The sequence below is a fragment of the Cuculus canorus genome, chromosome 7 (genome assembly GCF_017976375.1).
Source record: "Cuculus canorus isolate bCucCan1 chromosome 7, bCucCan1.pri, whole genome shotgun sequence".
Taxonomy (NCBI): Eukaryota; Metazoa; Chordata; class Aves; order Cuculiformes; family Cuculidae; genus Cuculus; species Cuculus canorus.
In genome coordinates this window covers 10131249-10158488 of record NC_071407.1, presented here as the reverse complement: position 1 = coordinate 10158488, position 27240 = coordinate 10131249, and the positions used below count along the sequence as shown (strand labels likewise).

Sequence of the window (27240 nt, the reverse complement as noted above, 5' to 3'; positions counted from 1 at the left end):
TTGTAGTTATAACTAAATGTTAGTGATTTTGAAAACATAATATTGATCCTTTACTGATTTATTTTCTACAGTGCTGACTCGAGAACAGAAGAAAAAGAATCCATATGTACATCATTATACAGTGATAGTACAAAGTATGGTGATGCAAATAAACTAATTTTGCATTTCGTATTTTGCAAAAAGCAGGACTTTTTCAAATAAGGATTATTTCCTTCATGGAATCAGTTCAGACAGAAAAATCATAATTTAATAAATATTTGGCAGAGCATATACTGAAATATTTTTTTTTCAGTAGCAAAATCTTGGAATGAAGACAACTGAAAATTTGTGAGATTAAAAAACCTCTCTCAATGCAGTACATTTATGACTATTAATATGTCTGTTATTTTTTTGCCTTCCAGGTTTCCTTATTTCAGTTAGAATGATTTTTTAAAGCAAGAAATAAAAAGTGATCTTCTACAAAGATCAGAGAACACCTTCAAAGAAGGACCTTGCATCTTTGTGTCAGCTTGAAATTATCACCGCAGGACCAGATGGGATAACTAGGTGCTACAGAGAGGGTAACAGCATAGTAATAAATGCATTTCAGAAAGTATTTCAAGCACTAAGTAACCCTGGGTTTTCCCCAATACCCCAGGGCTGGCTCCAAAGTGTAGACAAACAGTTGTTCTTGCTTTAGGGTTGCCGTCCACATTACTCACTATTTTTAATGAAAGCACAAAGAACTTTTATATTATGCACAGAGCTTCCCTGTTTGAGCATTTAACCTGAAATATTACCAGCTATGACTAAGAACACATCTATTTTTAGAACGGTTTCTAGTTAAAGTCATTTTTTATTTTAAAAATGGCAAGAGATGGTTTAAATTGCTGAAAAGCGAGTAACTCGGTATTCATTAGCGCACTTCACAGAGAGAACTTTTTATTGGTCTTCAAGTTTCTATTTAAAAGACTAGTTTGATATAAGCTGGCAAGAATCACTGCTGAAGCACATTTTGCTTTGTTCATAAAGTGTGAAAGTCAAACTTTTACCTCTGTAGCAAGGCTTTGACTGGCACCATTGTCAAGAAGAAACTTAACAACCTCCAGGTGGTTTTCTTGGGCTGCCATATACAGTGGAGTGAAACCATTCTGAAACAGGAAAACAAGAGTGTAAACACTTCTCAAATATTTCATACATACTACAGATCTGCCAAACTTGGGAAGATTAACAGGAAACCAAAACCAGTATGCTCATGTGCCAGATAATGGAGTGATCTCCCTTGATTTAAATGAACATAGGAGAAGGGCAATATTTATTTAAAATGATACAGTAGAATCCTACAGCTGACCAGATATAGTTCCCACAGCTAAGCAAGAATACTTCCTTTTACATCTGTTATTAAGTCAGAAAACAATCTGGCCAGACTACTTGGCAGAAATGAATTATGATTCCCTACAAATGTAGCCACAGCAGTCTAAAGGCAAAATGAGACAGCAAATACAATACAAGTCTGTAGCAAAATCAAGAGCAATAGTCTTCAGAATGCTTTCTAAGTTTTTCTCTTCTTTCCATTAGCTTTGACTTCTCTTTCACTTGCGCTGGCTACTTATGCCTTTTGTCTCCTCAAATAGCTGCCTTTTGAGCATCGCCTGCTTGTGGTCACTGAGCTACTTCATATTTCAGGCACCAGGAGATGTGAGGATCGTTGGTTCTTCGTGGTTTGAGTCAGAGGTTTATCAGTGTTTCCAACCACATTAGAGCATTTCTCAAATTATGCTTAAGTGGGTGATTTCAATCAATGCAATGCAAGTATTAAAGGCGGCAGAGCTTAACTTGTTCTTCGGCAAGTGCTTTCCTCTTATAGTTAATGCTTTTGTCTTTGCCTTAACTGTATACAGGTCACAGACTTTCAGGAACTGATTTTTTTTGGACTAATACTGAGACAATTTATTTTTTCCTATTGATCTAAGAACTTCTGAAACTCACAGAAAAAAACCCCAAACCAACAACAGCAAGATGAAGTCATGAAACTTGTCCTGGGTTCAATATAAAGGAATTATAGAAGTTGCTGACTTGCACTTGAAATTGCTTGGCTTTCATATAGCACTGCATGTCCTTCAGTTCAACAGTATTGTTAACTACTGGTAAATACATTCTAGAGTAAGAACTTAAAATATCCATATACTAATACAGAGCACTTTGATACTGCTAGAGCAACCAAAGCAGCACCAGTAATAACAACAACAATCTCTTTCTCTAATCTACCATGATATGTGTTTTCACCCTTTCTATTCCAGCATTAATCTTTGTCAGATGTAACACTGCAAGATTTTGCCTGATTTCTTTCCTTATGCTATCAGGATGGGTGATGATGCCATTAAACACGTTCATCAGGAGATCACAGAGGTTACAGTGGGGTTTCTTAGGGCCCTGTATTTCCTCTCACTGCCTTCCAGACCTCACACCATTGTGATTTCCATGAACCTCAGACTTTTCTTAAGAAAACTTCACAGAGGATGTGCTGCAGTGTAGGCCGTAATTTCTCTCTTCATCTGCTCCCTTCACAAGACCCCTCCAGACTTCTCGCTCTACCACACACGGCTTCCGGTGATTACTCCAGAGCACAGGGAGGACAAGGAGGAATGGAAACACAAAATAAATTTGGAAGTAAGGGCTAGTTAAAAATAACAGGTAAAAAAGAAGATTTAATCCGGTTTAAATAACAGAGATGTTCAGGAATGCTTCCACATGACTGGGTTTGGTGGAGACAGTATCAGCACTCTGAGGTCTGCCCATGGCCAGGACAGGCATTTTGGCAGGGTGGAAGGAGCAGGGGGAGCAGCTCGGCAATTTGGCTAGAACAGTTACAAAGGACAGTGACCTAGATTTTGCAGGAAACAAATGGAGCCAGCAATCAGCTGAGAAGAGCTTAGCATCAAAGTGAAACCATTGACATTCTGGGCTCTGGAAAGATGAAGGGAAACTGTAGCCTAAGTCCTGTAGCAGTGAATTTTTGGCTGAGTTATAGTAGCTACAGTGAAAACAGCCGAGAGGCAACTAACTGTCACAGCAACAGTCCAACACAGAGAGTGCAGGTGACCTGAAGGCAAGCCTGCAGGCTTCACTGGCAAAAGAGACAAATAGGAGGTCAGAAGAAAGAACAGCTAGGAGAGAATGGCATGAACTAGACATTTGATCTAAGAGGAACTTTACCATCAACAGAACAGTGAACAGCTGTGAAGCCACATGTTTACAAGGCTTACACAGGCTGCAAGGTCTGTTGCTGTTACAGTGTTATGATTATTTGGTCTCTATTCAGAAAAGCATCCCTACAAGCATAAAGCAGGTGTTGAAATCCAACTGGAGCCAAAGCCCAAAGTTAGCAATGAGTTAATGCACTGTCTAGAACTAAGGCCTAAAGGTTTCTTTGCTGTATAGTTAAAATTCTGCTTAATTTAAAAAAAAAAAAACAACAAAAATAACCCAGAAAGTGCTCACTAAAGTACCTAACATGTCACATCACAGTTTATTCTTACAGTGAACAGCAGAGTCATGTCATTTCATGGCATATTCGATATCTATTTACTAACTCAGCTCGAAACAAAGATTAATTTTTTTAGTTTCAAAAATTTGCATTTAGAAAGTAAACAAGAAACATTTCTTAATTATTAGTTTCAGAAAACAATTAATAGGCAAAAACTCTCAGAGGCAAGTATGATTCGCATTTGAAGGCAGAGCAGAACCTTTTTGCCCATGTTAAATTACAATAGGGTATTCAACAACTTCCCTCCCATACTTTGCTTTTCCTTCTCTCTTTAAAACAGGGCTGAAATTTCCAGAAAGCCACAAGCCCAAGGAAAAATTTTGTCTTCAATAGTAGTAAATAGCCCTAAGAGGAGGTATGAAATTCAGGCTCAGTAAAAATACACCTTTTTTTTTTTAAAGACAGGACAATTTGGTTAAAGAATGTCTCATGACTGTAACACTGGCACTAACAGCAAGGTAGAGCTGTTACCTTCAAGGGAAGAGGAGATAAAGCCAAAATCACAGCAAATAGGGTCAACATCAAAAAGCAAAAGAAAAGAAAATATTTTTGGGTAGTCTTTCTGTGGGTATGCCCCAACTTTATTCTAAGCTTTAAGAAGGCTCAAATGATGCCACGGACAAAGCAGGCCCACAGGAAGTTTGGTTATAGGTTGCTCCAGGAACCTCCCCAAAAGACTAATCCCCAACTCAATCTTGCTGCCAGGCATTGCTATGGAACGGCCATGAGTCTCAAGCAAAGACAAAGGTATCCATAATGGGGAGTAAAACAGTCTTTAGTTCCCCTATGTCAGGAAAATAAGGTTAACGTGGCAAAATCTTAGGATGTATGGACAATGATGTAGTTATGTAAGATGTTTACAATCTCAGATTATTTTTAGTTTTAGGGCTGAATATAGATGTTCTCAATCATAAGCAGAAAAGATCCTTTCAAAGCCATCTTTATTTCTTAAAAATGAAAAACACCTGAAATATTTCTGCTTTGTTTTACTCCTTAATAGTCATGGAGGATTTTATTTAAAACTAATTTTTGTTGTTGCTGTTGTTCTCTTTAAATTCAAAATTACATGATGCCTGGAATCAAATATTGCTATATCTAGCTATTATAAAAGAGTAAGAGAGGAGAACCGAGTATCCTGTTGTCTTTGTCCAACTGAAGGAAATACAGATCACAAACAAATATTGAAATAGATTCTATTGAACATTTTGTTCATATTATTTGAAAGATCATTTTAAAAAAAAGCATGTTTCTTTAAAATGTACGTTTTTAAATTTCCCCTTTTAACAAACATTTTCTATGATGCCCACGCCTTTATAATACAGAATAACAGCAATACTGGGCCAGATGAGGAGTCTATCTCTTAAAATGATCCCATTTCTATGAAACTGCCTGGCAGCCAGTCCCTGAGCAGGGAGCACAAGAAAGGAGCAGGCATGCAAGGACACCCCATCATGGCACAGCCACTCAACTTTCAACAATCTGTGATTTATGCATTTTTTGAGCCTTAGTTTTTCTCTGCTTTGTTTTGCTGATTTGCTCTTAGCACCAGCAATGTTTTCCCCTATTTCATATTTTCTATAGTTGACCCAAATATTCATTCAAAGGATTTGACCAAACTCAAAAGCTCTGCATATGCTTGCAGTACCGCCTTGCACAAGGAAAAAGGATGAGGTCAATTAAGCCTGAAACACTAACTGGTGTGAAACAAGATCCCTTTCATTTCAACAAATTCTCTTCCACTCTCCTGTTCTATCAGTATCTCTTCTGACTCTGTAACAATTAGCAGCTCTTAGGACACTGGAGGATAGATCTAAGGCTGAAGGGTAAATGCTTTGCTGTGCTGCCTGTTACACAACCACTTCTAGAAGTCTACAAACACCCCTAGACATGTCTCCGCTTTCTTCATCTCCAGGGGCGTGCATCTGTGTGGCTTCTGGACGATTTAAAACAGAGAAATAGACACATTTCTGTGCTCTCTCTGTTGATGAGTCATGTGGGCAGCTCAGAGTTAATCCTAACTGATGGTTCATATCTCTTGTGGGAAAAGACCTGAACAAAATCTGGCATTCCACTGTGCTATCATTTCTAAGGGGGAAAACAAGACTTGCTAGGTCCATGGTACACTCTGACCACCAGGAGAGGGGTAGACCAGAAGCGGGAGTGCTGTAAGCATCTAAGTTTTATTTGTATGTTAAGTTACAAGGTGGGAATAAACTCAGCACTACACTCACTAAAGTGCCCACTTCACTAGTAAAATGGCAGCTGCGTGCTTAAACTTTGTCCTTGAAGCTGTTGTCAGTTACTTACAAGGGGTGCTACAGCCAAAAAAGTGTGGGGTTTTTTTAATGTTAGCAGGATTACATCTTACTGACTCTATCAAACCCTGTTTTCAAGGGCCAGCATTAATATAATGAGATCTAACAAACATATTCTCTGATATTACAGTTTATATAGGGAGAAAGATTTTAATGCCAGAAAAGTTTCTGATAGTAAAAAACAGAGAAATATTACTTTACCTGAGACTGTGCATTGACATTGGCCCGATTTGTAACCAAAACTTTCACTACTTCTGCTTGTCCAGCGAGGGATGCTATGTGCAATGCTGTGTTTCCTTTCTGGAATTGGAGACAGTAATATTTGAAAAGAGTACAAAACTGGAGCTTAAATACATGACAATACTATCAAGAACATGTTCCACTTCATAGTATTCCCTGCAATAAAATACTCAGACTGGGTACTTCTAATGGATAAATTATTCTTGAAGATATGGACGGAAACCAAGAGAGGAATCTACAATTTGTTCAGTAAATCTTATCCTTAGTAACCTGTGACATTTACTGTAATCTAAAAGGTTTCTATTAAACAATTATTGAGACCGCTTCACCAGTGGAAAATGGGCAATTACTGCTGCAGTGACATCTCTAATCACTTGGCGGACACTTTGTACCCATGCCATCAGCGTGAACAAGAGAACAATTAGATAGGCCTGACTAACCTTTGTCGCTGCATCCACACTGGCACCTCGCTGTATCAGCTCAGAAACAACTTCCACGTGCCCTTCTTTGGAAGCGAGATGGAGAGCATTCAACCCATTCTGATTAAAAAAGAGGAGGAAATAAAGAAAAGCAATGAAAAAGATTGGCAAAGTTTTTCCAGTGTCACAAGCAACATATCAGGAAACAAATTATTATATCCCAGTGAGAGCACTGCTTACGAAAACTATTCTTACGCAAACTTTACAAGAACTAGATCATAAGGAAAGAGTATTAGTGTCAGAATATACCAACTCTGGGGTCTTAAATTCTGTGTGCTGTCCCATGATCTGATGTAATATAAATGGAATGAAAGAAAAAGTTAAATAGCACAACATTCTCCAAGTGGAAGTGAAATGATATCTTGGTAAAGGGTAAAAATAAAAGCTTTAATCAGATAAAATATGTAAGCATGGCTCATAAAAAACATTTATCACAACATTTATCACTGACATGAGGTGAAAATATAAAGATAGATTTGAGAAACAGAAAGAAAGGTATTTATCCAGCAAATTTGATCAAAATATTCTTCAACCTGATTTGAAATGTTGATGTCCACTCCACTTTTTAAGTAGTCAAGAGCCTTTTCCAAGTTGCCAGCTCGTGCAGCTCTCAGGTAACTCGCATTCGTGTCAGACTACAAGAAAAAAGGAAAAGTCTCATTAGAAATTACAGTACAGTATAAAAATATATTCCCTTGGCAAACAACATATTGTACATACAGCTAAGTCGACACAAAAGAATCCCAAACTGCCTTATCAAATATGGGTCAAATCCTGCTCTCCTTGCTTATGCAAATTCCCTCTGGTGTAAATAGCCTGTCTGCCCGACCAGGCAGAACAAGATTTGACTTTACACATAAACATGAATTATGCAGCACTGTCTAACGTGCAAGGCTAGTAGCCAGGGACACATCTGGTACCCAGCATGGAAGATAAACATGGTAAGGCTCAGGATAGGACTCCATGGAAACCACTCTGCTCTTTCCAAAAGCATCACGCCACCTTTTGATGTCCAAGCTGAACAGACCAGAGCAGTACTGTGAGCTCTCACACAACAATTTAAAGAATCCAAAATAGTGTCGAAGGACAAAACTACCTGAATGAAAGAACACGGATCTACAAATTAAAATATTTACAATCCTCCCTGGTTTTACGGAACATTTTATTTACAATATCTGTCCACATTCAGTGAAAGTAATTCAGACATCAGCTTGAATGTAAGGATGGCAGAAAGGATGGTTAAGTCATGAAAGAGATCACTGAGAGTAATTCCTGTCCCTCGAGGGTTTTAACAACAAGTTATGCAAATATCCACTAAGGATGGTTTAGATAATGCTGATCCTGCCTTGAAGCAAGAAGAATGAACTGGGTAAGCTTTCAAGAGGGACAAATCATGTAATCTTTGATTTTATATGTGCCATGGCTTCCTTTGCATCTTGTGCAGTCAATGCATTTTTTTGTGCCCTCTTCTCCATTAGTATAGCAGGATTTATCTTTTTTTTTTTTTTTTTTTTTAAATCAGTATCGTTTCACTATAGGCAAACATCACTACAACTTTCAATGCTTTATCATACTTTAAAGTTCTATTAACAGAAGTGCAACAATCACTGTTAGAGAAAAAATTACAGACAGTACCTGCTTAGAGAAATATAAAAAAAACCTCGCACCAAAGCTCAGCAACTTATCCAGTGCACAAATAATTTTTTTTTCATTCCCCAGTTTCTGGACTTTCCATAGACTTTTTTCCTCTCCCGTCAACGCAGCCACTGCAAAGTGGATGTTTTCTTTGAACATTGCTTCAAGCCCATCTGAAGTCACCTTCATGTGCAGAATGAAGTGACAATGGGCATAATGACAGCAAAACATTCAATGGGTGTGAAGTCTACTTTCTTCTTTGTACCAATACAAGCTGCAAGAGCATTTCAGTAGTGTGATGCTTTTAATACAAGCTTTCTTTTCCAAGGAGAGACCAATACTTACAGACTCTTCATTTTCTCCCAAGTGCTGCGCACAAATGGCTTTCCCCTTTATGATGATAAGTTACTGGCTTACAACCATCCTTGCTTTTAATTGTTATTTTCCAAGTACACTACACTAATCATTACAAATCAACCTCTGCAATGTGCTTCCAACAAAACAACCCCCAAATACTAATAGTTAATTAGGCTCTATCAAAAACAAAGAGCTGCTACAAACATGGTCAGAACTGTAAAGACTATGGGGAAAAATAGCTGCCTTGGAAGATCATCTGAGCTGTGCAATGCAGATTATTACAGCAGATAGGTCATATTCTCAGTGCTTAGCAACAGCAGCCACTGGGGTAAAAACCAGGTCAGCATTTTATCAGCATTACCAAAGGTATGAGGGAGGACTTAATAGACCGGGAGCCTTTTTTTGTCACTGTGTAATGGCATGTCTATTTGGCACAGTCAGCAGGTGGACGATAATTAACATCAGCTGTTTACAGCTGCTTCTGGGTGGGGAAGGGATGCACCAGAGAAGCTTCCTATGGAAAATCAGTTCCCGCCAGTCACATTAATGCATGCCAGACAAGAAACAAAGCTTATACCCAGAAACATTTAAACCTTTCTATTTGCTCAAACAAAATGGAGGTGGGGGTGGCAGGGGGCACAAGGAGTGATAAATATCTGATATTCACATTAATAGCTAACCGCTGTTTCAGTGTAGAGGAAGAGAAATGCCTGTGTCTTTTAGGGACTTGGAAGCATTTGCTTGCTAGCAGTTGGAAGGACATAGGTTAGGTCACGCTTCCAGCCTGGGGATTTATGAAAGTGCTTCAAATCAAGGTAGCTCAGGTGACGCACAAATCTATTGCCGAAATCCCTCAAGCAAACAGCATGCCCTCCGTTGCCAATCACCACTCAAAACTCACTCCTTTTGCCCAAACTGTCCCGAAACGTCACTGACACCAGCAGCCAAGTGATGAGCCTGGCAGGGTACCGGACACAGTGTCCCGCTCCCCCACAAGCCGGACTCTCCCTGCTTGGACAGGGATGGGCCCCCAGCACAAGGGGCACCGTACAGAAAAACACGTGCACGCACCACAAAGACAACTAGGAAGCACCCAGAGAAGCTGCCATTTAACAGCGTGCCGAGGATAACACAAACTCTCCCACACTTCAGCTGATCTGAGTTGGCACTTCCAGTTTCCACCTTGCTGGTTTCCAGTTACTTGATGTGATGTGAGCTAGTGTGTGAAACTGCATGAGCTGCATTAGCAGCCAGGGTGTAACACATCCCTGTGCTCTAAGAAGGGGGAAAACCTTTTTTCTAACCTTGGCTAAAGGTCCCAAGCCCTCAGGCTGGTTAGCTGACCCTTTCTGGGGCACCGTGCACAGAAGTTTTGAGATTTGCACAGAGGGATAACAGACTGAGGTTGTACAATTGTGCAAAAAGTTCTGGGATTCTCTCCATCCATTGTGGTTTCTGCCATAAGCAAAAATGAACGATAACATTAGGGAGAAAAGAGAGCCAGCATCTTTGGAAACCAAAAGCGATTCCAGCCTCTCTAAAAGCTGCGTTGCCAGCTTCACATTTCCTTATGACTAAGGCATTACTTCAGACCTGCTCAGGCAGGGAATAGACTTTCAAGCTCTTTCTACCATGCAAAATGCCTCAAATACCCTTGTTTTTAAGACTCCAATTCCAAAACACAAAACTGCCAGTGAACGCTATCCAAGTTCTACAAAAGTTAAGTATGGGGGGTGAATAAAAATTCATCAAAAATATCAAACCAAAGCTTTCACCTTTCTGAATCTAAAATTTTCTCAAGTTTGCTTTTCTATTTTAAGCCTAAATTATTTTTTTAAAATACAACAACAGAGCAGAAAAATGTAATTTTCAATTGGCACTGTTTTGTTTAAAACAAAGCCCCTTGAAGTCTCTCAAAGAGCCTGTAAATGCCTTTGTACTGCACAGACAGGACCAGCATCAGAGCCTAAGCTCAAATCACTGAAGGATTTAAAAGATCAAACAAGTGCAACAATAATGTTAATTATTATTAGCTGGATTGCTGTCATGCCTGCAAGCCCCCATCAAAAACTGATCAAGGACCTTTTATTAAATGCACTAAAAACACAGTGGGGAGAAAAAGGACTTTAGGTTTCCAGCCATCATTCAGGACACCCACACAGGTAAGTCCTCCCTCTGTGGGTAATTGTTCTTGATACACCCATTTCCACCTTTCATGCTGGTCGGCGTCCAAAAGATGAACCCAAGACAGACAGCGTGTGCACAAGACATTCCCTTAACAAGCTAATAAAAATTTGCTCCAGTAATAATTGCTTAAACCTCAGTGTTCCTGATACAGACATTCCGTATAGTAGCAACGTATTCAGATCCCTCTCTCCCTCCCTTTCTTGTTGCAATCAATTCCAACATGAAATGAACGTGAAAACTGGCTTTTGATTCTCTGTTGTCTTGACAAATATGAAGAGAATGACAGGCATGGGACATACACCAAAATACCCTGAATTTCAGATGGTCCTGCAGTCAGCCACGAAGACTGCAGATCCTTCTGTGCCTTTGCACAGATCCCTGTTGTCAGGCTGTGTCCCTGAAGCCTTTCCCTGCTCCCTTCTTGTGCTCCCTGAGGATACCATCTTTTTCATCTCTATATCCAGACTCAAATTAAAAATCAAGATTCTAATGAGTGTTTTAATTCTGGGAGAGACAGACCTCAGACCCTGTGCACAGCATTTAGTTCTGGAATGGCTATTCAGACAAACATAGGATCTATGAGATTACCACTACTGATGCATGCATAATATCAAGCTTTTTCTTCACAGACGGTATGACTTTTCCCCTCTCCTCCCCTCCCCGTAATTTCTTGGGAGAAGAAGGGACTATTTCTACTTTTAAGAAATGTGTGAATGCAGATGATTAGCTAATGAACGCCGTTTTTATGCAATGAGTATTCCCCTTTAATGTATTATGCTATAAAAATTCAATTCTCTAAAGTAGAGCATTTTGATGAGCTTGCAGACTGCAGGCTGCCTGCAACCCACAATAGGTTTTCCACTCTGGAGGCTCATTTAAACAGCTTTCATCCCAGAGACACCTCTGGAGAGGACTGAGGCTCAATAAGTCACGCTGGTAGCAGTATTCTGTTTCCCAGCCCTTCTTTACCCTGAGGTCCTCTAGTCCTGCCACACGATGGATGTTACAGCTGTGATGTACAGGGGTAAGACCTCAGGACCGTTTCCTCATTTTCAGGAAAAGCTACATGAGTTAAAAACTCCTAAGTCACTTGGATATTATCTTAAGCTTCCATTTGAAACTAGAAACTCCCAATGCTGACTCACAGTGGCAAATATATACTCACTATCTTTTTCTCCAAGTACTTCCAGTGCAGTGAGAGACTATTTAGCATGACTAAAGACAGAAACATTTTGCACCGAGTGTCAGCCCAGGGTCTAGCCTGGCTTTTCTATGAGACTATAGAGGATCTTCTCAGAAAATATAGAATATGTATTATTTAGTGACCCCCAAAAAGAGCAAAGCCATTATTTTCAATGTGCACAGCCTCCCCCCCCCCCCCCCCCCAATACTCATGGTATTTTTATTATGCTCATCTCTCTTTCCTTTGTGTTCTGCTTACAGTGGCTTCTTTTTCAGATTAAAAATCCAGTCTTTTTATCACATTGGGAGCAGGGTTTTGTTTTTCGCTCCATCTTTAACAGTAGCTGTTGTGAAAGGAAACCCCCAGCAGGTTCCCATTGTGCCGGAGCAGGATGCATTCTGGCTTGAGTCCCAACAAAAAGATGCTAACCATGCCTAACATTTGTTGTGGGGGGAGGCAATGACCTCAATTTTAAGGGATGAACTTATGTTACTTCCATTTGGAAATGTGCTCAACAAAACTAGTCTTGCAGCAGCAGGAGACGATCTGAGGTAACAGATGATAACATTTTTGCTTATTTTGATAAGGGTGGGCTTACTGCAACTGATGGCATTGGAGGTCATTGGTATCGCTTAGAATTTCCTCCTGTTAGTTTAGGATTTTACTCCAATCAAATATATGAGACTTACTTGGTAAGAGATGAAATTTTATTTCAAATAAACTATATAACAGCAACGTCTGAACAATGTGAAATAAACCAGTCATCTAATTTTCTTCAGGAGACTTTTCATCCATCCTCCAAGCTGCCGTAGCCTTCATATGTCCCTACTACCTTCAGAACTAAATCCATATTATACATTTCACTTGTATCTCCTTTATTAGAAAAGGGGCTGGTTGCACTGGATGAGATGATGATGTTTGTGCAAACAGCTACAGCTCTACTCATGCTTTAAGCACCATACATCACAGTGTTTTCTTCTGATAAGAATATTAGCCTGGGGCCAAGTGCTATCTGCAGTTCTGCTGTTAATTATCCTTCAGAGAGATGCCTTTGGGATCACAACCCTAAACACAACCACAGGGCAACAGGAAAAGCTCCACTCCTACTGACTGACAATTCAAAGGAAACATTTTTCAGCTAGAGAAGGCGAGCTATAAGGAATATGATTGCAGAATGAGAAATGATTTAATTATCGGTTGAAAACAAAACAAATCCCTCTAATTGTTTGCCCTATCATGCAAATTAATCATCAACTTTCTTTGATCATATTATTGTATCATGCATGATAAAATAGCCAAAAAAATTATACTATTTGGAATGTCCCCATAACTGGTCTCATTCCAACTATGTAACTACAATTTCCGCTAATTAAAAACTACTTATGTCAGGCTGTGTGAAACTCCTCTTCTTGGTCACACCAGTAGAGATTAAAACATCTCATATTTCTGCAACAATTCCATGTAAATATATAATGAACTGTATTTGCAACAATGGAGGTTCTATACCTGTACAGCAGTCAACCTTAACATCCATGTAGAGACAATAAAGTGTTTCCTGAAAATCACACATCTAAGCAGTTCAAAACAGAATGGAAAAAGCACTTTAGATACAACTCCTTCTTTCTAGAAATCCTTGACTAATTCAGAAAAACATCCAACCAAAGAAATAATCCTCTTTCCTTCTGAGACAACAAGACAAACTAAGTCTCTGATGTGACGGTTTAGCATATATGGTTTTCAAGATCAATCTACCTGTTAAGAGTCTGTCCTGGCAAAATGTTGAATCTGCGCTCACTGTTATCACTGAAAATGGAACACTCATATTGGAGTGGAAGACGGCTGAATAGGAGCCAGAGCCTGAGATGTTAAGGCTGGTACATACAAGAACATTTCACAGCTTCCAGTACAGGAGGTGTTCATTGCTGCTTTTAACAGCATCAAGAAGTCTACAATCACTTGTTTGCTTGCAATGACATCTCCTGTGAAACTATGGTGCAGCTTTCTCACTGTATAAATTGCTTAGATTTTATGCATGCAATCTTCTTCAGCAGACTACAAATCTAGCCAATCCTGTGAATTGCAATTCAACTAATCCAGCCCGGGTGTCTTTAAATGCCTGAATGACTGCTTCCTAAGAAAGTTCAAGCACAAGATAGAAAGAAAAAGTAGCTGTTATTCTTTTGATTTACTACAAAGAGCAAAGGGGTTTGCAATTTCCAAGACACAAAAGACACATACAGAGTTAGATGGGAAACTCTTGCCTAACATCCACGTTTTAACATGTATAACAGGTTAAACATAACATCCAAATTGAAAATGCTCCTAAAAGCTGTAATGTCTGTATATTTACTTGTCACTACAGATACTCAACCATCAGAGAGCAATTTAACTACAATTCTAACAAAACTAACATCTGGTAACCCAACAGAAAACATTTGAACTGAGGTCAAACCCATCCCACAGCGACGATGTGCAGATAGGAGGTGAGGGCTACGCTATTTCCAGTACTTTTGGCACAGATAAGATTCTGAGATTTTTTTTAAATATGCGTTTGATGTGTCAGCTTCATCTGAAGAATTAATGAAAACAATTACTGATATGAATGTATTAAATGAATTAGTAACAGAGAAAGCAAAATCCTAATTTTCCAGGACTACAAAGTCAACGTACAACTGCGTGACACACAGAGTCTTTCTAGGTATGCATGAACAACAAATCACAGGAATTATTTTGTTTTAATGGGAAAAAAAAGATTCCTTTAGTACTGATTTTTCGGCTATCAGACTGTCCTGTATGAAAAGACAAACTTCAATGATAAGGTAAATTGGGACATACTCTGTTCAAGATCCTAAAACCAGTAAAATCACTGCTTTCATCAGTGAACCACTGTACTGCATTAGAACTAAACAATCAGGCAAAGAACCAGGTCTTTTGTGACCAACTCACATGTATTATCAATGAAAAGGATTCGATACAGTTGAGGGCAAAAGATGTGCACATCTAAAACTCAGGATTCATTCTCCAGGCTTGCAGTCTCAACTTCTAGAAGTTTATTTCAAACTCTTGGAGAAACAGAGCCTGTAATGACTCATCTCTCACTCTCTAAAGTTTTCCTATCATACACTTACAAGTGAAAAATAAATCACTGGCTTTCATAACTGCTACCACAGTCACAAAGAGCTAGAGACGCGCTGGATGTGCTTCGAGGGTTTCTTCTTATGTTTATATTCACCTGAAGATAATAACTCTCTTATATGTCAAGCTAGATGAGATGCCATTGATCTCCTCCATGCTATTTCTCTCTCAGAAACCAACTACCCAATGAGCATGGAGATAATTTCAGCACATCTCAGGCTCAAATTTAAAGCCATTTCCATGCTACAGTCACATTCTTCAGATCATGGCATGAATTATGTCAGTCAGTCTCCCTCCTGTTCTCTGTATGCATCTGATTTTAGAATCTGGACCCAGAAAGGAGAGGGGAATATGCCTTGGGAATATGAACATCATTAAATGGAAAGATTGTTTGGTGATAACCAGTCAAACTATTCCCAAGGTGGCAAAACCATATGCAGAAACATACTAACTTACACTGCCAGTACTGCAAATATTACATGTAATTAAAGTTTATACTTTCGAAGGCTTCAGAGGCATTGGAATGGCTAGCTTTAAAGCTAGACACTAAAGTTTTAAACTTTTGGACACATTGTTCAGGATTCTAACAGGAACTAAAAACCTTTATCAGTTTATAAGTTTATAGCAGGGATTATGACCTCTGTCAGAAGCAAAGAACTTCTTCCAGTTCACACACCTGAATACCTTGTCGAAGATAGTCTCTGGCTGGAAAAGCCCATACGTAGCTCACTGGAAAGATACAGAATCTGAAGGGTCAGTTGAAATTATCTAAAGAGCTTTCAGGTACTAAGAGGACTCCTGGGGCAAGATTTGCAATGCAGCCATACATCTGGTAACGGTCAGTTCTGCAGGGCTGGTTAGAGGCATCAGGTGAGCCGTGTAATAGAAGTTTACCTTAAGGACAGCTTGTAACGTGTATGGAACAATCTGTCCTAACACCTCTTTGCAGATCTGCCGTGAAATATATACAACAAGAAAGAATCAGTGCAGCAAATAAACCAAAGAATTAAAACATCTCCCTAGGTAGTTTTGGTTTTTCAGGAGGAGAAAAAACTAGCTAGCACTTCCCAAACTCATTAGGGCAATTCAAGACAGGAGTTAACAGCTTTCAAACAGCTGAGCAGCCTGCCAGGAGACAATTTTAATCTTGGTCTGGAGATGTATAAGACCTATGGGAGAATACAATCAGTGAATATTCTGGGCTGTCTTGTCCTGGCTATGTTCTTCTACAGGAGCTGAATTTCCTCATAACCTGCTCCATCTTGTTTTCCATTTGATTCCACTGTCATAGATATGACTCAATACTTCCAGATCCATTCTGTAATCCTACTGTAAACCACAAAGGCACGGCAGAGCAAACCAGAGCAGGTGTTACGCACAATGCTGTTCATTACTGTTAGAAACACTGAGGACAACTTGTCGTCTTTCTCATGGACGTGACGCGTGCACAGAGCCGTGCCGCTGGACACAGGAGAGCCGCTATCCTCCACATTGCCCAGCACTGCCTTCCTCCTCCTCCTCTGTGATGAAACACTGACATTCACTGTTGCAAATTTGTGCAATGGCATAGAAAGTTCTGTGACAGCATTTGTTGGGGCTGTCTGGATGAAATGGTGTACGCAGCAAATGTAAATTAGTTTACAAGTGTTTTCTTTCTCATTCCACATGTTCCAGGTTTGGGGATTAGTTTAGATTCCAGCAGGAAAACTGCTTTTCTCAACCCAAGCAAAAGCTACAAATCAGAGCCCTGCATTTGTTATCAGGAGTTTTAAAGTCAAATTAAGTTGTGATTCTAAATACAAGACTCTGTTTTGAAGCAAAAGGGCGCAGGGTCAGGGCCAGGATTTACAGGTACAAACAGGATGAAACCAGTGAGTACAGTCTTAGCTGTATGGGACCTTTCAATGAACACAGGCAAAAGAAAAAACAACTCAGTTTTATACTCAAAATGAGAAAAAATTACCAAAGATACAGCTAAATCACTGCAGATTAAACAGTGCCATTTTTGAACGGTCATTTTTCAGTTACAGAACAGAACTAGTATTCTTCTGGCTTTCAAAGCCACTGTGCACTAGAGAGTCAGAATTCTGTAGAAGTACAGTGATGATCTGAACTTCGCAGGAGCGACTTCTTATTTTTCGACAAAAATAAAGCCAGAACTATTTCAACATTTTACTTCACCTAAACCAGACTTCATAGTTTATTTTCATCTGAAAATCATCGCTGTTTCTTAACATCAGAATAAAGTATGCCTGGAAAACACATCATTATCTAATCAAAGAAAATAATGCTATTTTCACTAATGAATTAACACTTTCCAAATTAGGCTAAGAGACTTTACTTCTTTACTAGCTTAATAAACACAGATTTCAAATTAGTTTTTAGTTGAACCCTTAAAGTGAGGATCAGTCTATTACACAATAACAGAAATAAGTTGTGGCCAACAATTCTGCCTACCAGCCCTATTTGATGACAGAATAGGCCATTACTATAAAAGATTAATTTAAGTATCACTTCTGAATAGCAAATCTACAGGACAAACATGCAGCAAAGTAGAGCTTGTTTCTTCCTTACATCTAGAACATGCACGGCAGCCTACAGGAGATTACTGTATGTACATGAAATGAAAGCAGTATTTACCATTATCAACGTCATCAAGAAAAAAGTAGAAAACAAATATATACTGTACCCCTTCTCCATTGCCCAACTCCATTTCAAATAGCTACTACACTTTCAATAAACACCATATATGCTAACAGCAACACCAGTTTCTATGCAACTTCTAACAAAACCCTGTAAAGCGAGAGTAAATACCGTTCTGTTGCAACACAGAAGGGCAGAGCGTATCACAGACCAGAACATTGCCACAGCTCGAGGGAAGAGGAATTTTCAGTTCACTCTACTCTCCAAACTGTTGAACACAGAAACCAGCAGGACAGCAATGCATCAAGTGCTGTACTACCAGGGCTCATATAAAGCATCAGCAAAGATGTTTATCACTCTGAACACAGATAATACACTGCTAAAAAAAACAGGAGAGAGTAAATTATAGTCTCAGGACTGAAAAAAAAAGTTTAATCAAGTACCATAAAACATTTGAATCTAACAAAACCTCCTCCTACATGAAATTTCTTCATAAAGAAAATCTCCCAAATAAATGTTTGCATAGTTTTGACATTACTGGTGGAACTGAATTTATAAAGAAGAATAGCATCACTAGAAAACAATCAGAGTTTCAAAGGTGTTTTTTAACAGGGAACAACAAACCAGTCCTGTGTTGACAGCAAGTAAACAACATCATACACATTTAAGGAAACTCGCTGCAGTATTTTTTCAGAACACAAAGCTATTGCTGACATGAAAAATTGCTGGTAAACTGTTGGGTGCTACCATTGGTAAAATCTCTGATTAAAAAAATGCCGCCATTAATTGACACGTCCACAAAGCTTGGCACTCATCAATATTAATAACACAGTACCACACTTTCCTGAGAACCCAGCATTTTAATTCTGCAGTAAAGCAGCCTGGGGAAAAAGAAAACTTGCTGTTTTTTATCTGATGTGAATAACTTAGGCTATTGAAGAACCTCAGAGCCTAGTTCACAGAGTTGTGGGTATGTCATTTCATAGCAGCTTAGTCACTTGTAGAATTTTTTAATCACAGAGAGCACTGGGACTATCCCTGAAAGTAAAAGTGCTGTGTGTGCCTCCTTATAGGTCACTACTAACATGGTACTAGCAGTGCAACAGGGTCCTTTTGAAGTTTAATTGATCTATGGATTGTCAGTATAAGAGGTGTGTTATTTGATAAATACACCTTAAAAGCATAGATTTGAGTTAATGTTTTTCAAAATATGCAAAATTTGCTAAAACATTTCTGTGAAGAAAATTATTATGTATATCTCGTTTATAAGGCCCTGATCACACATTAGAAAACATTTCTGTAATTTCAATCAATGTCTTCTACAAAGTGTCCTGAACAGAACGTAGCCATTGGTAGTGGAGAGAAAACAAATAATTCCATAAACCATTTGACTGCCGCCTCAGCCTATATCGTAATCCAACTTTCAGAACACAAAACACACCGAACAAGCAGAAACATACCTCTTCCTACATCCAGCTTTGTCTCATACAATCAAAGACTTAAAACACTTATACAAGAAACTTGATATGCAGATTTCACTCTTTCAGAATCCACAAATGCTTACTTGTTCTGGAAAGCATTCTCCCTCTTCCACTGCCATTTTCTGTGGCCAGATATGAAACCTGATGACTCAATTAGTTAAAACTTTGGACACTGCACCATTACTAAAAATAGCGGCCCCAGGAAGTGGCTTTCTTTTCTTTTCTTGTTTTTTTTTTTGTTTGTTTTTTTTCCCTTAAAAAAAAAGATAACTAAGCACAGTCACTTGTTAGACTTCCCCTGGCTATTTAAATGGCAAAGGACAAGTGATTGTAAGACTATTAAGTTAGTAACGGAGCATGTCCCAGGATTCCTGGCTCACTTGCCATATTTGCTGCCTCCAATCATTCCCCGCGTATGTAATCATGATCTGTGGAATACCCAAAATAGCTGCAGCATCAGCTGATCAGAAAACCACTGCTGCTTGGAATCACTCATGAAACAAGCTTTTGTCATTCTGCTTATCAGCTCTTTCTAATGCAGACTACTTTGAACTAGTTCTAAAGGCAACAATAACATCATTTTACACTCTGTGTGTTTTGAATACCACATATGCCTGCCTCCTACTGCATGGTAATTTTAATATTTATTCAGATTTTCTGATGACTAATTATGATAGATTTGTGCTGCTGGTTCTAGAGGCTATTTTCCTGAACTAAAAGGCTGCTCTCTATATACTTCAAGTTCCTAAACAAGAGATTAAAAGCAGTACCAAGAGCAAAATCATTTTGCTTCAGAGGGAAGCCCAGAGAGGAGTTTAATTTGGTAAAGCAGATCTCTCCCTTTTTGATGGAAAGTACTGCAAGCAGCAGGAATGACTTTAAAGAACATCCACCTTCTGAGGAAGGGAATATTAAAATTGCTTCAGTACAGCATGTGCACCTGCACAGCATGCACTGTGCTTGCTTGTTACACATCTCACCTCACACACGAGAGCTGTGCACAGATATTAGTTGGTACAGAAGAAAAAAAAAAGGCAAGAGGAGAGAAAAAAATAATCATGGTCTAATATTTTTATCAGACAAGATATGTCCTATGTCTCATTTGCCTACGAAAGGAAATAATCTGTATGTAAATTATTATAAGGATAATCTGAGATTTTCAAGAAACATTTCTCCACGTTTGCATGGCCTGAGCCCAGCCACCAGGTAGCTCCATGCTCTCGGGTTATAGTGCTGAACTTGTTGCTAATTAACTACATAAAATCTTTTCGAAGGTGCAAAATTTAGGGCTTCAATGCATCACTACATAAATAATGTAGGCCAAACACTCAAGTGATCTAGCTCAAAATTATATCATTAACGACACTGACGATGTACTCTATTAACAACAACTCTCTGCTTCTGCACATTTTTCCTTATGGCATTATAGTGTTTATGACTAAGACCCATTTCTGTCTAAATACGGAGAAGCTAACAGTTGTCTGCAGGGATGGAAGAGCATTCTACCTTGATTTAAATACAAGGCGATGGCCAAGTATGTTTAAATGAACTTACCTAATTGACATATCTGTGCAGAGCTCCCTGTAGCAGAGTTTTCAATCATCTGCACCACAGTTACCTCAGCACGGTCGTTATTGCAAGGTGCCAAAACAACGCATTGTATCCTGAAATATTCAGTTTCTAAGGCTGAATTTTTATTTGAACTATTTGTTTTAAGGACTGCGAACTATAATTTCAAAACAACAGAAAAGGAAACATCCCAGTTCCAGAAACCCCAGATGACAAGAGTACAATCCAACAACTGAAATTTTGTTTCTAAGTGAAGAGGATCTGCATACAAAGCAAGTGCCTAAATACCCTTCTTCTGCCTTTGAAAAGGTGTCCGAGAATAAAATAAAAAGGAAATATTTTTATTTCTGTAGCGGGAATCAAGGGAACTACATGAAATTTAAAGCTTCTTGAAAAGTTCTTCTCGTAGATAAAAGGATTAGACTGGGCAGTTTAGTGGAAACTCGCAAGAGCCCGTCCAGAAGACCAAGCCCATCGTGGGGTGGTGTCTCTATGGCACTGGGTGCCACTGACATGCAACTTCCTGTCACAGGGCAATGACTGGTGACAAAGAACTAGCAATCCAACAGCTCTCCTAAAGCTGAATTACTGCCTGTTTGGAAAGGAGGAACAATCATCTTTGAGAAAAAGATTCAACACAGTCTCTGCATGTGCTTAGGTTACCAGTGGGCTGTGCCCCTTGTTCCCTCGGCAGCCCAGGTCCTGTGGACGGTGCCAGCACGGGCTGGGTGACAGCCTGTTCCCTCCAGGAGCTCCTCTGAGAACGCTCTCCCCTCCCCACTGCCTGCTCATTTATTCTGCTACAGCTATTTTACTTTTCCAGTCACTGGCTTTTGGCTTCTTGAGTTCACGTTAGTATGATGAGACTGATGGATGACTGACCTAGACTCTTGACTATTAACCTCCACAAAACTGTCCTGGTTTAGGCTGTGACATTAAGAACAGAGAACACAAGACAAGTTGTTCAATTCCCTCTCCATTAATTTTAAAAAAAGCAATGATCAGAATTATGAGAGAAAAGTACAAAGAAAAATTAAAACATGCCAGCACCGAAAAGTCATCTCAGCACATTCACATCTATCAATTCAGCTTTGATAACTGAAAGCTCACATCATAAAATCACAGTGACACTACAATTTTTTTAACCTTGCGCATCAGTTTTACAGCATTCAGGATGATTTCTCACATGTGTGCTATTAAAAATGGGTAATAAAGACTCGATGCTAATGGCAATCAATTTTTTACAGACTTGGGGTAAAATTTTCAGGATCCTTTGTTACTTTGCATCCTGAATTACATGAACTGCAAATTCCTATAGCCATTCATAGCTTAAGAAAGAGAAAGGGCCTTAGATACAATCACATAATGAGTAGATACACAAGTAAAAAAAAATAAAAAAAAAATCTCAACAATCAGTCTCCTCCCTTCTTTGAAAAAGAAAAAAAAGCAACAAACCCCTTTACAATCTCATTAAAATGGCAGATTTGGTACAGATGGAGGACTCTTTTAAACAGAATAGTGGAAATGTCCTTTTACATTATCACTACTCTGCTCCCCATCCAGATGGGAGTGCTTATGATTACTGGCTTGGAAGCGACTTGCAAACAAAGCAACACATGGCAGAATTCAGCAGAAAGAAAAACATGGTTTGACGTGAGATACAAACAATATAAATATCTTCCCAAGAATGGGAAAGATAAATTGAAATAGTTTTAACCATAATCTGGAGCTACTGATACAGATTTTGCAAGAAGAAATAGGTCTTTTTTCCCTTGAAACCACAATGGATGACATTTCAGATAGTTTGGAAAGCTGAAGAGGGAGCTGAAGACCACCAGAGCAGAGGATTTATAGCTCTGTGGTATTTTAGGTACCCTTTTCAGAGAGCAAATATTGACAAATAGCATCAGTACAGGTGTGCGTTTACATGACTTACACCTACAAAGCATCCCCAATTTTAGAAACTTCTTGTATCACAGAAACCAGTGGTAGTTTGTAAGATACTTAATATAATTCTCTAAAATCCTGTTCCAGTAATTAAAACAATGCCTGATCTGCCCCAGCTAAAACTTTAAAACAGCAGTTCAACTGAAGACACTGCAAAGACTACTTACAGCAACAAGATGTGCATGAAACAGTTCCCCGAGACCCACGGGTCATTGGTTCATATACAAAGCCAGAAAAGATGTGTATTGCATACAGCAAAAGAAGCACAGTGAAGCTGTTCAGATAGAGACTCCCTCTTCTTTCCATTTAAGAGACTCCCTCCCCCCTTCAATCTCAAACACATAACACTATCTCTACGAATAGCTACCATGATTTTATAAAGCTATTACCAAGAGGAGATGCACATTTACTCATATATACAGTAACTGTGAAAATTGTAGACACCGGGAGTATACATCTACAGGAAAAAAAAAAATCCTTTCCAACTTTAAAATGCCAAAATCATCAGCATAATTAATGTATGACTTTTTCTTAATGTGCCTGTTCAGCCACCATCCATCATGAAAATGTTTGCTACACTACCATTCAAATGCTGCCAGATGAGATCATCTGCTGAAACATCCACAGAATTAGAAATCTATAGTCAGAAGCATACATTCTCTTTCAACAATACAAAATAAAATAAAATAAGGATAGAAAAACAATACTCTAAACATTAATTGAAGTCTCACAGCAAAATAAAGATATGCTCCCCCCCCCCAGAAAATCTGCTTTAAGCACCCATGTAATCTATTGCTCTTGAACAGAAAGTATCTGCAAAATCTGAAAATCTTGTAGTTATTTTTTTCTTAACTTTGACAAGGATATTAATCTGCCATCACATCAAATAATCCAAAGCTCTGCAGAACTGAAAAAAAGGAAATCCTGTAACTTATGCTACAAGATACTAAAAATTTCTCTTTAAAGGCTTCCCAAAAGAGTGAACAGGAAGCCCGTGGTCTCATCCTGTTCCTCCTCAGCAGCAGCTAGGATCAAGTCTCAAAGACAGAAACGCGATCAATTTTAAAGCATAGCCTGCAGTAATTTTTCAGAAGTCTCCAAACACTTTGCAACAGCAGCCTCAAAGCCAGCCCTGCTGGGACCTGTGAAATTCGGCACTTTACAGATATTCAAAATGCCCATGAAAGACACACTGAAGCACTGCAGTGTTTACTCTGTCGAGATCCGTAAGGGCTCCTGTTACCTCCCCACTCTACGCTGCCTTCAATAGCAGGGCAAGGGGCTCTCGGGATTACGGACTAAAATAAACGATGCGTGCATGGTGTGAGCAGCATGCCCAAAGCATCTGACCCGCTATATGCAAAATTACTTCATATTCCTTTCTTTTAACCCCGTATTGTTCCCTTAAACTATCAGAGTAGATTATATATCTCCTGTCAGCTCTGCTACCATCTCATGCTTTCCAAGACCGCAGTTTTTATTTTATTTTTATCCATTACCTGTCACTTTCATGCCCAAGTTCTAAAGCACCTTTTAACTTCCAGCAAGTCTAGTGATAAAACACCAGTGGAGTCTTTCCTTCCCAGCATAAATCTGTCCCCCGGGAAATAGGAACAACTGCGACCAGTTAGAATTCAGATTGGTAGGTAAATGCAAACTTCCGGTCCAAAATGGGCTCCTCCTTCAATGCATTTGTCTCTACCTGGAAAAGATGCATCTACCACCTATATCCTAGAGAAAAGCAGCTTTGGTAAAACCACTGCCACAGTATCACAGAAATCCCATAATCAGCTGCTGTATGAAAATAGAGGTTAAGGTAATACTTATCAAGGCAGCTTCTTGCTATCAAGACAGAACCACAATATCGTTTGGGTTGGAAAAGAACTTTAAGACCATTTAGACCAGCCCTTAACCTAACACTGCCAAGTTCATCACTAAACCATGTCCTGAAGTGCCACAACTACATGTCTTTTAAGTGCCTCCAGGTATGGTGACCCAATCACATCGTGGGCAGCCTGTTCCAATGCTTGGCAATTCTTTCAGTGAAATAATATTTCCTAATATCTAGTTTAAAATTCCCTTGGTGCTACTTGAAGCCCTCTCCTCTTGTTCTGTAATTTGCTACTTGGGAGAATTGAGCATTACCTACCTCACTGCAGCCTCCTTTTAGGGAGTTGTAGAGAGCAATAAGGTCCCCTTCTCAGCCTCCTTGTGTCTAGACTGAACAACCAAGTTCAGAGCCTGACTCCACTGGTCTATCTTATTCTCGGGTTCCCTGATGCTCCTTAAACTTTCTAATTCCTTGCATAGCTCTGCCACCAGGCTGAGCAGATCATCCACCAATACATACCCTTCAAATTACAAAGAACTGAAGAAAGCAGCAGAGTTTCATTATACCATCCTGTAAGCACCAAGAAAAGCAGCTTCCTTTAAGCCAACTAAAAGCCCTTGGATTTATTAAGATTTCCTTCTCTTCCACTGATCACCTAGAAGACATCCATGGCATTGATTTGCTATGGACAGCACCTTTGGAAAATACCAAGGTAATAAAGCCACAAGCTGGCAGAAGAGTTTACATAAGCAACATGATGAAAAATCACACGATCGGCTCCTGAGCAAATTGACTTGACACTATCACACTTGAAAAATAACTAGTAAAAGCCAATTAGGAAGAGAAAAAACAAAAGCCAGAGACTCCAGGCAGCCCTATGTTTAGTCAAAATACAGACCTCACACGAACTCTCATAGAGATGAGAGGAAGAGCAAGGGCAAAGAACTATATATGGAAAGCACAAGGAGAAATGATATCAGATCTTCCTATATCATCTTGAAGCATTGCTGATGTTTGCAAATTCTCTGCTGATTAATCAGATGGCTTGTTGCATGCCATGCATCTTGTTCCAAGCTGTGCTGAAAACTGGGATTTTGCACAAACTGAAAACAGCAATTGCATTACTCCTTTGACACACCTCACTGGAGCATGGAATTCTAGAAAGCAGAGATTCCTTAGATCTGAACAGTAGAGTTCAGCATTTTCAGTAAATACAGAACATCTGTTTGTTAACAGAAAACTATACTAGAAGGCTAGTGAATTCAGTGGCTGTTAATGGTGTGTAGGTATGTACACACAGACAGGGAAGTGAAAATCACATGCTAACCTTATTATTGCAACACAGCACGGGAAAATAATGAACAGTTCAGAAATAACTTTTTCATTTTTTAAGAATATACCAAAACATTTAGTTGAAAGTATCACAGCAATGTCACATAAAGTATACTCTCCATTTTTATAGAGTATCCATGCTGCAAAAAGGGGTTGGCTGTCTCGTAGTCTGGATCCTATTCTAACATTTTTCAATATTGCAGGACTGCCAGGAGCAAAGAATTAATCATTAAGAATCATGGTGACAACAGCAAAGCATTTCATTCTGAAGTCAAGTTAAGCACCAGAAATGTGACTGCTGACAAATAAGCCCTTCCAAGCACTCCCTCTCTCTGTTGTCTATCTTTTAGGCTTGTTCTGAACATAACTGCAGTATGAAGCCACAGAACCACCAGATGGTTTCAAAATGCTCAGACATGGTTTCCGCATAGAAGAAGAAATTTCTATCATGTAATATGTTCCAAAAGCAACACTGCAAAAGCAGTAGTTGTCCAAGATACCTTACAACTGACTGTCTATGCAAGACCTCAGCCAAAATATACACACATAATCATTAAAAAACAATAAAAAAAATTATATCTCATAATCATTAAAATGATGTAAAAATAAGATGTTACAATGCAATGAACCCAAAGAGAAACAAGTGACTATAACAGGTTGATTTCAGCATCGCTCAAAAACTATCCCTAGTCTCAGTAACAATATAGAATCATAGAATCACAAGTTTAGAAAAGACCTTTGAGATCATTGAGTCCAACCATACCTGTCCACTACTAAACCATATCCCTAAGCACTTCATCCATCCGTCTTTTAAATACCTCCAGGTATGGAGACTCAACCTCACTGGGCAGTTGTTCCAATACCTGATAACTCTTTCAGTGAAGAAATTTTTCCTGGTGTCTAATCTAAAGCTCCTCTGGTGCAACTTGAGGCCATTTCCTCTTGTCCTAGCATGTATCACTTGGGAGAAGAGACTAACACTCTACAATATCCTTTCAGGGAGTTGTAAGGCTCATAAGGTCTCCCCCTCAGCCTTCTCTTCTCTAGGCTAAATAACTCCAGTTCCCTCAGCTGCTCCTCATAAGACTTGTTCTCCAGCCCCTTCACCAGCTTTGTTGCCCTTCTCTGGACATGCTCCAGCACCTCAATGTCTTTCTTGTAGTGAGGAGCCCAAAACTGAACACAGTATTCAAGGTGTGCAGCCCCATCAGTGCTGAGTACAGGGGCACAATCACTTCCCTGGTCCTGCTGACCACACCGTTTCTGATCCAAGCCAAGATGCTACTGTCTTTCTTGGCCACCTGGGCACACTGCTGACTTATATTCAGCTGCTGGTCAATCAACATCCCCAGGTCCTTCTCTGCCAGGCAGCTTTCTAGT

At 39.2% G+C, this 27240-nt stretch overlaps 1 protein-coding gene across 8 annotated transcripts in view; it reads right to left on the bottom strand.

Moving 5' to 3' along the window:
- ANK3 (ankyrin 3) overlaps window positions 1-27240 on the bottom strand; it is a 368949-nt gene that overhangs the window by 142871 nt on the left and 198838 nt on the right. For all 8 annotated transcript variants that reach the window (XM_054071749.1, XM_054071756.1, XM_054071755.1 and 5 more), the window contains 4 exons: window positions 7094-7195; window positions 6522-6620; window positions 6043-6141; window positions 1032-1130 (listed from right to left, as the gene is read on the bottom strand). In XM_054071749.1, coding sequence (XP_053927724.1) covers window positions 1032-1130; window positions 6043-6141; window positions 6522-6620; window positions 7094-7195 — 399 coding nt within the window. The remainder of the gene's footprint in view (window positions 1-1031; window positions 1131-6042; window positions 6142-6521; window positions 6621-7093; window positions 7196-27240) is intronic.